Raw genomic sequence first — 13000 nt, 5'->3', positions numbered from 1 at the left:
TTTTTAAATATTTTTTTAATAATTTATTTATTTTTTTCAAACCATAATTCATTCACATAGGGGTTATAAACACAGAAAGGCAGGATGTGGAATTTTTAAAATATTTTTAAGTTACATCTTACATATTTTTATCTGGGCTTGGCGGGGGAGGTGCATACCATGGCGCATGCATCAAGGTCAGAGGCCAGTCTGAAGGAGCCAGTTCTCTCGTTCCACCATGTGGTCCCAAGAATTGAACTCAGGTTGTCAGCTTGGCAGCAAGCACCTTTACCCACAGAGGCATTCGTCATCTCTTCAACTATGGGACAATTTTTTATAGCCACATTTCCTCTAGAAAAGGGGGATCTGTCACCTGCAGTTGGTGCTGTTTCTGTGTCTCCGAGATGCACAGACTGCTGGCTAGCCCGGGCCTACTGTGGGTGTCAGAAGTCAGAGTTTTTTTTTTTTTAATTTTCACTCCAGAGCAGTTGAGACCAAGGGTCATGCTAAAATGGAATTTCCAGAAAAAAGCTCTTTGCCTCTTAAGTCTTTGGGGAGGGGAATTCCTTTCTGTTTGAATAATAGGAGATTTAGCATGTCAGTGTGATTCCGTTTCTGCTTTATTAATGATTTAATATTATCCACGGAGATGTAATAAGTTACAGGAAAGGCCTAGAACGCCCAGTCAGACCATTTCACTTGGTAGGTTTCTCTATAAAGACTTATTTGTTCTAAGAACACATTACATTAAAATAAATCCAAGCTTATTGTTTCCACACTCTGCTCTCTCTTAGCAGAGCAATGAGAAATATATTTCTTCCTAATGATTTGTTTTGTTTTGTTGAAACAGCACTTGTTACATGCCTCTCACTAGCCTGGTACTGTGTAGCTCAGGTTAGCCTTGAACTCCCAACAGCCCATCTGCCCCAGCCTCTCCAGTGCTGACATTATCTGTATGAACCACCATGCCTGGCTACAAATGTTTTCTTTAAAAAAAAAAATATTTTTAATATGTATCTGTGTGGGCCTGTGCGAGTTGACATACACCACATGTGTGTAGGAGCCCTCAGAGGCCAGAGAAGGTCGAGATCCCCTGGAGCTGGAGTTACAGGCAGTTAGGAGCAGATGTGTAGGTACTGGGAAGCAACCCTAGTTCCTCTGTAAGAGCAATAAGCATTCTTAACTGCTCAGCCATCTTTCAAGAGATCAAATGTTTCCTTTTCAATTGATACATTTAGGTAAAACAGTCATTGAAACAATACACGTATAAGGAGATGACTCTAAAATGTAAACCTTGGGTCCATCTTCTAAACCACAAGAATACCTCTGTACACAGACAAGTGATTTTAGGGATAACCTCAGGGTAATGTTACAGCCTTTCTAGGAAAGCCCTTTTATCATTCAAGAAGACCGCGCCTATGTCAGTTGACCTAGAATGTGTCTTTTTTGTAAAATTTCAAAATGCACACAACCAGTTGCAAGTAGGGGGAAATCCCACCAGGGCAGCCAGTTTACTTACAACTGCTGGATGTGTCTGTGGGTGCAGTGAAATCTTACCCCAGTAATCATAATTTACCCCGTACAGCATCAGACCTTTTCCCTTAACGTGGTTCACTGGGGACCTTGGACAGGTACGCCAGATCCGAATCTGCAAGAAAGGATGGGACATCTCCCATGTGGCCACTGATTTGACCAAGGACAGCATAAGGAGGATTCTCTTCTAAGAAGCCCCCACTGTCACTGGGGAAGCACATTGTCCTTTGTGGTCCAGATCTTTACCTCTCTCCTTCTCATTTATGCCAACTACCTACCTGTCTTAGGGTTTTACTGCTGTGAACAGACACCATGACCAAGGCAAATCTTATATAAAGCACAACATTTAATTGGGGCTGGCTTACAAGTTCAGAGGTTCAGTCCATTATCATCAAGGTGGGAGCAGGGCAGCATCCAGGCAGGCATGATACAGGCAGAGCTGAGAGTTTTACATCTTTCTCTGAAGGCTGCTAGTGGAAGAGTCATCTCCAGGCAGCTAGGAGAGGGTCTTAAGCTCACACCCACAGTGACACACCTACTCCAACAAGGCCACACCTCCTAATAGTATACCTGGGCCAAGCATACACAAACCATCACACTACCCATTGCAGATCCTTCATCTAGTGCCATGTAAGAGTCAGTACAAGCTTTTCCTGAATGATGAGCCCCACTCCAGTGTTCTAGTCTTGCTTGCTCCTATCCAAGCTTGAGTGATCATCTGTTCAGACTTGTCTGGGACGTCCCTATTTGTCACTGAGCATGCTAGGAAAGCCCTCTTGGTAAAGTCTGCTGAGACACACCCCTCTCCCTTACATCATACCTTTACCAAGTCCTGCCAACGGTGGTTCCCTTTAAGCCTTCATAGCCCCAGCTACCTTTTATCCCCCACTGCCCGAACATGAGGTTGAGCAGGTGTAAAAAGTTGTCTCCTGCCCATGGTCTCTTGACCACTCTCCTTCCTCCCAGTCATCCTCTGTATCTTTGAGGGACCTTTCTGAAGGGCAAAGCAAGTCACACACACACACACACACACACACACACACACACACACACACACACTGTAGTTAAGCCCTTTGGATGAGACCACATACCTTGATATTTCATTCAAGGTTGTCTATTCTGATTCTGTGCTTAAGTTTCTGCCTCAGACTGCCTTATTTTGTTTTAGTTTTTAAAATACATTTATTTACTGAATTTTAAAAGATATGACAAAGGATTCACATGTATAGCTAACTGAAAGAGTGAGGTCCAAAGCCCCACCCCCAACACTAGAGCTGGGGTGCATCCCATCCTGGGGGTGCATTCCCCAAGCCAGAGACAATCCTAAGTCCATACACAGGATCTTCATCTTACACAGAGGCTTAATCTTGAAATAAGGCTTCACCTTATTGACTCAAACAAAATTCCAAGCTCCTAGGGTTATGGTTTTCCTGGGGGAAGACCTGTGCTGAAGGTATCAAGGGTTTCTTAGTGTGGCCTGCCACCACCATGATGGCTAGGATTTTCATTGGAGGTGCTAGTGTTTGCTCTTGAGCCGTTGTGGATGCTGTACTCTCTGCCTGATGTCCCTTCCTTTTCCACTGTCTCTTAGTTCCCCACTTCCTGGGACATCAGCCATCCTGATGCATGTCTGAAAGGGACCTCTGGAAACATGTGCTCTGGGCTCCTGCATTGCCCCACTGCCTGTCCATTGGCACATGACATGTAACCTGGACATATTCCAGTGACCATATAGTATCTCTGTGTCCCTATTTTACTCCAAAGGGTGGGGCCTTATATGCCTTCTTGTTTTATATTTTTAATTTTCACTTGCATTGCTTTGCCTGCATGTATGTCTCTAAGAGCACCAGATCCCCTGGAACTGGAGTCACAGACAGTTGTGAGCTGCCATGTGGGTGCTGGGAATTGAACCTGTGTCCTCTGGAAGAGCATCCAGTGTTCTTAACCTCCAAGCCTTCTCTCCTCCCCCACGTATATGTATTCTTGTCACCAGCTCTAGCTCCAGGCCCTGTACCTGAAGTGCTTTGTATATCCTTATGAATGAAGATGCTCCGTGACACCAAGAATAGATGAGACAAGAGATTCAAACTCCAGTTCCTCCGTCTACATCGCTGTGGCCTCCAAACCGCCTTGGTTTTTCTCTGGGCTGATCTCTCACCTGTAAACTGAGCATTGTGATCTGGTGACTAAGGGACTTTAAGCCCTGACGTTGTGACGACACATTTTTCCTTTCTTACTGATCATTCTAAATGAGACGGGATATGCACATGCTTTCAGAATAGGTTTGCAGTGAGGGCCAAACATTTACTGCAGTGAGATTCTGTTTCAGTGATGTGTCTTCTCACATTTGGGACAAAGATGCTGTTATACAATGTTCTTTTGGCTTCCAGCAGAAATGAGGTCATTTAAATGCTGCCTGGCAGATCTCTCATGTGCTGCCCCCTGTTTTAGTAAATAAATCTCCGTGCTGGCTCCAGTGAAGTATTGCACATGTGGACTCACACAGTAGTCGTGGCTTACAGGAAGGGCTAACACTCTACCATCAGAAGTCCATAGCAGCCTGTTTTTTCATCGTTTGGCTTTTTCTCCACAAACTCACAGGCGTCTCATTGCCCTTTAAGCCATTATAATAGAAAACTAATGCTTAAGCCATCTGTCTAGACAGGGCCTGTCTTGGAATCCAGTTGTCTCTATAGCTAGATCTGTGTCCACATGCCGGTCACTGGCAAACACACAGGTCTCCCTTCTGGAAGAACCTCTTAATGCCCATCTCAGTGGTGCCCAGAGAGCCATAAGATTTGTGGATAAGCATTCTATACTGGTTAACTCCTCTGCACTTATGGAATATTGCCACGCTGTGTTCTATTTACTAGAGAATCCACTTGGTAAGTGAGCTAGACCGGATCTCTGGGTCAGTGTCATTTACAGGATGGAGGGGATTGGTTATAAGCAATAAAGGAGTCTATAAAATATCAGATAATGAATGGCAAGTGCCATTAGTGACCTAAACCAACATGAAGAGGGAGATGGCAGGACTGTCACCCACAGGGAGAGTTGGTATCAGGTGTCAGCAAAGGCAAGCTCCCTACAGAGGCGCTACGTGAGCTGACCCACGTCCATCCGGGAGGAGCAGCCCTATGAGAACGTCTCAGGAGAACCAGCAAAAGCAGCTGCAAACAGCAGGAGCAATAGGGTGTTCCTGGAATAAGAAACAACCCTAGGAGAGGACAGGCTAGCTTAGAAAAGTGTTTTGGACAGTCCAGAGGACGATCTATGATAACCGTGGTACATACTTTTCCAGTGAGTTGATTACGTGTGTGGCAAGCCAGAATATAGCAATTAGCTAGGTAGCTATCAAAATATCATTAAACCAGGTATTCAAACCACTCAGCAGAAATCAAATGGGGAAGCCCCTCTAAGGCAGCCAACTAGAGTTCCCAATAAAGAGACTCCCGGGCAGATCGAAAGGACCCCTCCAGTGAGGCTTTAAGTAAAGAATGAATGCCAACGGAGAGAGAGCACACCATCAAATATAGAGCTCACAGTACCCAGCAGAAACTGCGTTGAGTCAGTCAGCTGCAATCCTGACTGAGCCTTCTCTCCATGGCTGAGCATCCAATGGCTGAGTTTCCAGCCTCCCTCTCCACAGTAGACATTGTTTTATTGAATATTTTATTTATTTATATTTCAGATATTATCCCCTTTCCCACTTTGCCCCCGGAAATCCTCATTCCATCCCCCTCCCCCTGCTTCTATGAGCATGCTCACCCACCCGCTCCCACCTTCCCCTACACTGGGGCATCATGCCTTCACAGGACCAAGGGCCTCTCCTCCCATTGATGCCCGACAAGGCCATCCTTTGCTACATATGCAGCTAGAGCCGTGGGACCCTCCATGTGTACTCTTTGGTTGGTGGTTTAGTCCCTGGGAGCTCTGGGGAGTAGGGTCTAGTTAGTTGGTATTGTTGTTCTTCCTATGGGGTTACAAACCCTTTCAGCTCCTTCAGTCCTTTCTCTAACTCCCCCATGGTTAAACAAGTACTAATGTCTGTCGATAATTTCTTTTTGCTCCTCTGTTGCTATGTCTTCATTTAAATTCCAATAGACTGAAACATTCCAAACAAGGAAATGTTCATTAATCACATTGGATCTCCCCTTATAATTTCTGTGTTTGATTGTGGGGAAATCATCTTATTAAAGAAGAGGAAAGAAGAGAGGGTGATAACGTGGCTCTGTCGGTTAAAATGCGTGCTGGACCACGTGAGGACTTGGGTTTGGATGCCTAGCACACATGTAAAGGCAGGCACATACATGTCTCTCAACGTACATGACTCTCACCCAGTGCTGCTGGCACAGGTGACCTCCAGGGCTCACAGCTCAGTCTAGCCAAGCCAATGGCTCCAGGTTCAGTGAGACCTTACCAATATACAAGCCAAGAAGACACCCAACATTAATCTTTGGCCCCCATATGCATAAGTAATGTACATCTCCCTGCCCCCAACGTGCACATACACACACACACACAAAATGAAGTCTGGATTTTAACTAAATTAGTTGAAATGGAAGCAAGAAAAGAACAGTTGGTGGTGGCCTATCTTACAGACTGTAGTTTAGACCCGTTTATATTCGAAATGTGTGTAGTACTTTAATTGTGTGTGTGTGTGTGTGTGTGTGTGTGTGTGTAATTCAGAGGATAATTTCTAGGGCAGGAGTCCTTGCCTTCCTGTTTGCTCTGAGGCAGGATCTCTCCTGTCGCTGCGCTGCACCGTCTCCTCCAGGTCAGCTGACACATGAGCTTCCATGTGTTCTCCTGTTTCTACCTCTTGTCTCACCGCAGGAGTGCAGGAATTACAGATGCGTGCCACCACACCTGTTTTTTATTTTTTAACATGGATTCCAAGGAGCCAAAATGGGTTTCCATGGCAACCGCTTTGTGGGCTACCCCTTATCCTCTGGTGTGTTGTCAACTAGCTGTGTGTGTTAGGCTCAGGAGCTTATGAAACATTGTGGATGTTCTTCATGGAACTTTCAGAATATACATTTAGGCTCTTTCTACCTCTATGGGAATAATGTTGTTTTTGGTTTGTTTGTTTGTTTGTTTGTTTGTTTTGTTCTGTTTTTGTTCTTTAAATCATAGGTCCTACTTTTAAAAGCTTTTAAAAATGAAAAGGGAGTACATTTATTTAGTATCACCCTCTCTGTGAACCATACATACATACTCCACTTAACACAGGGACAGCAGAATAGGGGTGGGAGAGGTACCTGAATTGATAATGGGGATAGATACATTTTTCCTACTTTTCAGGTAAAACCAAATGAGTTTTCTTTTGAGTCTATTACTCCAGTAATGGACCTGATTGCTCTTGGAAAGGAGAGCCAAACATTTCCTTGTCTGGGGGAGAAGGAGCCGTGTCTTACCTGCTAGGATGCAGAGGTGGAAGAGGCTAGCCAGTGCTTTACGTTCCTGAACCCAGGGAGCTTGTAGGAATGCTGGCCTGGGTGATGCTGCTGAGCAGCATAGAATCTGACCAGCAGCGTATCCTGGATCGGCTCCTTCCAACAGTGTGTGCTAGGACATTGGCTTCCTGTGTTGGAGCTGTTGCAAGCTGCCCCCCTTGGCAGCCACTCTGATTCCCAAGGATGGCTTTTGCAAATAGGTGGAGCTATGAGGATGTGAAAGCCAGGGAGGATGTTTCCGAATGGAGAAGAGGAAGGTGACCCAGAGGTCAGAGGCAACAAAACCAAAACTGTGGAGTACAGAGCCAGACGATTAGATGAAGAAGGGCCCGTTGACAAGTTCATGAACTACTGCGGTAAGCCAGTGGCTTCTGAAGTTGCATTTGGCCAGACAGGCTGTGCTTGCCTGTGGTCAGTGGATGGAAGAGACAGCTGGCACCGCTGCACGCTGCTGGAATGGCAGAGCCCCGCAGAGTGGCACTGCACAGAAGCGTAGGATCCACCAGGTCTCTGCCTGGTAATAATTTCTCCAGACATTCCAGTTGCTGCACATCAGGGGCTGTTCAACATCTGGGTCTTTTACTCTGCCTGTGATTTCATTTCAGTTTCTGACAGTGTGTACGTCTCTCAGGTTTTCTAGAGGCTTCACATTCTTTCTGTCCCGTAAGCAGCTCCAGTGGGCAGGCTGCCGGTTTCCAGGGGGATAGGAGCTCTGTTCCTACAGGATCCTAGTGGTTCCACAGACTCTCCATGATGGATTAGGAAGGCAGATGCTGACGAGTGTGCCATATGACTCACGGCCATATCCCCAGTGTTTAAAAAAAATACAGAACTGAGCCTAAACTTAAAAAAAAAAATCACTTTTAAAGATTTTTATGGGGCTGGAGAGACTGTGCAGTGGTTGGGAGGTTTGGAGTTCAGTTCCCAAAATCACATCACGCAACTTACAGCTGCCTGTAAGTCTAAGTCTAAGGGATTTGATGCCTTCTTCTGATCTTTGTGGGACTTATACATACACATGTGCACACAGACAGACAGACAGACAGATACACACGTGTCTCTCAGTATCAAACATAAGTTTTTCATTTAGGTTTCTCATGTATGTATTTTAAAGAAGTATAGGATTCAGTTTGATTTGGTTTTACATGCCTAGTTGTTTTTACATGGTTGATTGAGTGATCCTGATCTGAACATCAAAACTCCAAAATACTCAAAAATCTGAAAATTGCTACGATCCCATAAGTGGAAGGTTCCACACTATGACCTTTGAGAGGACTCATAATCAAGATAACAAGTGGACTAAAAATATTGACTAATACTACCTTTAGCCTGTGTGAGCTACATATGAAACAATTGAATTTCGTATTTAACTTTGTGCCCCATCCCCAAAATATCTCAGTGTGCACATGTAAATATTCTGAAAGGCAAAGAAATCTGAGGCACTTTGGGCCCAAGGCTCTCAGGAGGGATAGTCAGCAAAGACTACGTGGTTCCTTGTCAACATCTCAGGCTTATTCTGCTGCTGCCTGTTTCCATGGATGCTCTTCTGAGTCCTCCAGCACATCTCGAAATACTAAAAATGGCTCTCATGTTAAAAGCAAGGGAAGGCATTTCTGTATTAGGTGGCCCTCGGAGTTATAAATGGCAGAGCATCCATAAACTAGAAGAGGTTTCCTGGTACCGAAACCTGAGGGGCTTTCTTCTTTCCCTTCCTGTATGTATTAGCAGCCGTACCGAAGTGAAAAGATCCCAGAGTGTAGCAGTGTTTGCATACACAGTGGCACCTGCATCCCGAGCGGAGGATGTGTTTCCCATAGGACATCTGATAGAATGATAGCGTGTCAGAGCCAGTAACTGAGATGGCCACACACACCATTAGAATTCTCTGAAACTAAAAATTAGATACCCAGCTGCACCACACGTTTTCAAACACTCCACGTACAGACAGTGATTCCCTATAGAACGACACAGGCAGAACATTTCCGTTATTCTAGAAGGTTCTATGGGACAGCACTGACAGCTGGACTTTGGTCCAGCTGACAGAGGCCTTTTCTCTGGTGCTTATTTGTGATATTTGGTGACAAGTGACAGACGCCTGGCCTCATGTGTCGGTGCCACTCTCCCATGTCGGTGCTGTGTGTCTGTCAGCGTCCTTCACGCATGCTCACTTTTTCTTCCAAGGAGGAAGTTGGCCGGATATGGAAGATGGAGCTGCTCAAAGAATCAGATGGGCTGGGAATTCAGGTTAGTGGAGGCCGAGGATCAAAGCGCTCGCCTCACGCTGTCGTTGTCACCCAAGTGAAGGAAGGAGGTGCCGCTCACAGGTGACTAGATAACTCTCCCTCATCCCTCTGCCCCTTCCTCTCCCCCCTTTCCTCGGGTGCTGGGTGCTGGTGTCTTTCACTTGATCAAAGCTCTGTTAATTACGGTTGATAAAGATTTGTGGAAGCGCGGGAGGAAAACAGACAAGGGGAGTTCTCACCGGGCACGCCTCTGAACACAGGAAGTGGCTCATTAGGAAGGATGCTTCCGATTTGATCTCTTTGTCCTCCCCATTAGATTGGTTACTTACCCTAACGCTTGGTGTGCTGGCACTGACTGTGGTAATACGTGTTTATTTATCAAGAAAATGCCCCCCCCACACCGGAGGTCACAGTCCCGACATCTGAAGTCCTGTGAGTCAGTGACTAATGACCCAGGGAAGTGGCACTGTCTTAAAAGGTGGCCACTGTCTAAATGTGTCAGATCTATCAGAGTTTCACACCCGCACACACGTGTTTGTGGTCACGTGTCTCTACTGCACATGAGAAGGGGAAAAAATAAATGTAAACCTCTGTGTGACCTAAAAAGCAGCACTTAAAAGCATATATATATATTTTTTTTTGATCTGAACAATTGTGTGAAGTAGTGAGAGAGACTGTGTTTAGCTGAAGCACAGATGAAAAAATGTTATCTTGAGTGTGAGGTATATAGCCGTCCCCAAATGTCAAGCATGGTCTTTGCTGTACTACTCGCTTCCAGTCATGTGGAATATCTACACATGTTTACAGAGCACGGTAGGGTATGTACGTGGGTTGCCACGCCCACATGTCTACACTAAGAGTACACGGAGAATGGCGTTGATAGAGAAGTCTTTTATTTGGTCTGGAATTTCTTCAGGCAGGGAAGCCAGATCTTAAGAGGGATAAGGCAGGACACAGCAGTGTCAGCCTTCCCAAGGCCAAGAAGGAAAAATCTATCTCATAAGGTGTAGTTGAAGGAGCTAAGTTATTTAGTCTGGGTAACAGGAAACTATGTAGAAGACTAGGCAGAAACTACCAGACCGCTTCTCGCTCTTTAGCCTCCTATAGAGGATGCTAAAAACTACACTAGCTGTAAGATTAACTCCAACGGTCAATTATCCAAGTGACGGTATTAAGAGATTAAGAGTTTAGTTTTAACCCAGATGAGCATCATTAAGCTGCCCGAGTGGCGTTCCTGATATGCCTTAAGGATCTCAGCAGCGAGCCGCTCTCCCATTAATGTCATGTCTTCCGTTCTGGTCTATCTAGCAGGTTGGCAATTGGGAAATTCCTGTGCTCAGAGAGATATAAGCTTTGTGTAGAGATGGTGCTCTTGTTTTCCCGTCAGAGCTGGGGCTGAATCGGTCCTGTCGTCTCCTTCTCACTCTTAGCCTGGAGTGGTGTGTGTGTCTCTCTTCCCTGTGGTGTATGACTCATCAGCGGGGCATTCGAGTGAATAACAGGAGATGAGAGAAATGCAATTAGAGAGCAGAAGAAGCGAAGGGATGGGCTGGCATGTCTTGGTGGTGTTGGGAGTAAGCCCGCCCACCAGCCATAACCATTGCCTTGCCTATGCCAGGTCCCCCTCCACTCATAGGACCAGCCCCAACCCATACACCTCCTTGAGGTTCCAGGGTGTCCTTCCCTCCTGACTTTCCCATTCCCCCTCTCTTGCCATGCTAAGTAACTGGTGGGGGGCCCATAGCATTTCTCTTCTATAGGGATTTTTGAAAACAGAAGGCAGAGGCTGTTGGAAGTCCTGAGTGCCTTTTATCCTTCCTTATAGCCTAAACTCATAAAGAAAGATTTATCACGTGAGCCCTAGAGGAAGGAGGCATCGAGGGAGACGCTGTTGGAGGCAGAATGAAGGAGGGAAGGGTAGGAGGGGAGAAGTTGGCTGGTTCACTGGGAGGAAGCACAGAAGAGAGGGCTGTGTGGACACGGGAGGGCGCGAGGTGTGCACAGGTTCTACGGTAGGACCTGGGTGGTGATGGTAAGCCGTGAGACAAGGGTGGATCCCTAGGCCCACAGTCTCTGCTTCACCAGATTTTCTGTCTGAGGGTCAGGCACCTTTTTGTTTATGGGAGACCATACTATAGCCAGCTTATTGGAATCCACTACAGAAGCCAGTTTCTAGGGTTGTGTCCATTGAGGGCTGTGACTTGCCCTGAGAAGACAGTCCCAGTGACAGCAGAGTCTCCTGCCAGCCAGTGAGACAGAAGTTCAGAGTCAGCCCTGATTTAAATGAAAAAAGAAAAAAAGACCAGGTTTTTACAACCATAGAAATGAATCAAATCCCAAATCTATAACAATAGCAAGTTCAACACTTCATGACTGTGATTGATCCTTCTGCTTCCGTAATTTGTCCTCCATGGGGACCCAAGAGTGACATGATCCTTGAAAAGCTTTATCTTCAAGGTCCCGTAGCCTTGAGGTGGGGTATGGAGGCTACGCATAGCCCAGTTCCCAGTTTCCCACAAAGAATCCTGCCTCTGTCTGATGGGGGTGGGGAGGGCCGCGATAGACCAGTGAAGGGCTGCAGGTGGGCTTGACGTGTCTTGGCACTGTCTGTGTTCAGCTCAGCAATAGCCCCGAGTTGATGACAGGGAGGATTAGGGAAAGAATGACTTGACTCTACTAAAACCTGAGGGTCTTAGTTGCTCCATCACAAAAATCGCCCAGATGAAGTGTCACTGACATTTGTTGTCAGATATGCTTAGTGGAAGAGTGAGCATATTACTAAGTAACCGTCAAGAGTCCTAGACATACTCACTCCTCTCCGGTAAGTCTGGATACTGACGTTAAAGCAGTCCCACCCAAAGCCATCTTTGGTTGTCTTTCCTTCTTCCACCTAATCTTAACTGTCCCTTCTCATGACTTTGCCTAGCTCCTAGAAGATGACACTTCTCTAACCCAGAATGTCTTGACCAGGGGTCTTTTTTTCCCATCTCCGTTTCTTCAGGGATGGCAGGCTGTCCTTAGGAGACGAACTGCTGGTGATCAATGGTCACTTACTGGTCGGGCTCTCCCACGAGGAAGCTGTGGCCATTCTGCGCTCAGCCACTGGGATGGTACAGCTGGTGGTGGCCAGCAAGGTAGGTAGTGTTTGTCATTCTTAGTATTTATCATGGTAGCGTGAGTCTGGACGTCTTTCCCATGCCACCCAGGTATGTGCATGCTTACGGCTTACCTTGGGCTATGCAGTAGCTGTGACTCCACCGGATGTGCACATGTGAAGTCTCTTATCTAAAATGCGCTCAATTATTTGAGTTATTAAAGATGGTTGTTAGAAAAGTCATAACAGAATGAAGGAGAAGGTAAGGGGTAGGAGATGCAGAAGCATGATAAGGGGGAAGGAGGAGAGTGGATGGATTTTTTTTTTTTGTCACTACGATGAAATGCCTGAGACAGGCAACTTAAAGAAGAAAGGTTATTAGGGCTCACGGCTTCATTGTGTGACCCCCTGGATCCCTTGATGAGCCGAGGGCCTATGGCCAAGGCAGAAACATCATGGCAAAAGAGTGTGGTGAGCAAAGGAAAGCTGTTTGCCCCGTGCAGCCAAGAAACAAAGACACTGAGCCATGAAGAGACCCTTCAAAGACACATACCCCAGCGACTCACCTAGTCCAACTAGGCTACATCTTTCTGTTTCTACCACTTCCCAGTACTCCGATTATGAATCCATTAGTGGACCCATCCATCCATTAGGTAAGAACACTCATGATCCAACCACTTCCCTAAGTCCCAACC

At 46.1% G+C, this 13000-nt stretch overlaps 1 protein-coding gene across 1 annotated transcript in view; it reads left to right on the top strand.

Annotated features, from left to right (window-relative positions):
- Pdzd2 (PDZ domain containing 2) overlaps window positions 1-13000 on the top strand; it is a 139186-nt gene that overhangs the window by 38312 nt on the left and 87874 nt on the right. Inside the window, exons 3-4 of the mRNA XM_028767529.1 lie at window positions 9150-9292; window positions 12213-12345. Of these exons, the coding sequence (XP_028623362.1) occupies window positions 9150-9292; window positions 12213-12345 (276 nt within the window). The remainder of the gene's footprint in view (window positions 1-9149; window positions 9293-12212; window positions 12346-13000) is intronic.

Source organism: Grammomys surdaster, unplaced genomic scaffold (assembly GCF_004785775.1).
Source record: "Grammomys surdaster isolate TR1022 unplaced genomic scaffold, NIH_TR_1.0 174, whole genome shotgun sequence".
Taxonomy (NCBI): domain Eukaryota; kingdom Metazoa; phylum Chordata; class Mammalia; order Rodentia; family Muridae; genus Grammomys; species Grammomys surdaster.
The sequence above is the reverse complement of the archived record's forward strand: the minus strand, read 5'-3'. Positions and strand labels throughout refer to the sequence as shown.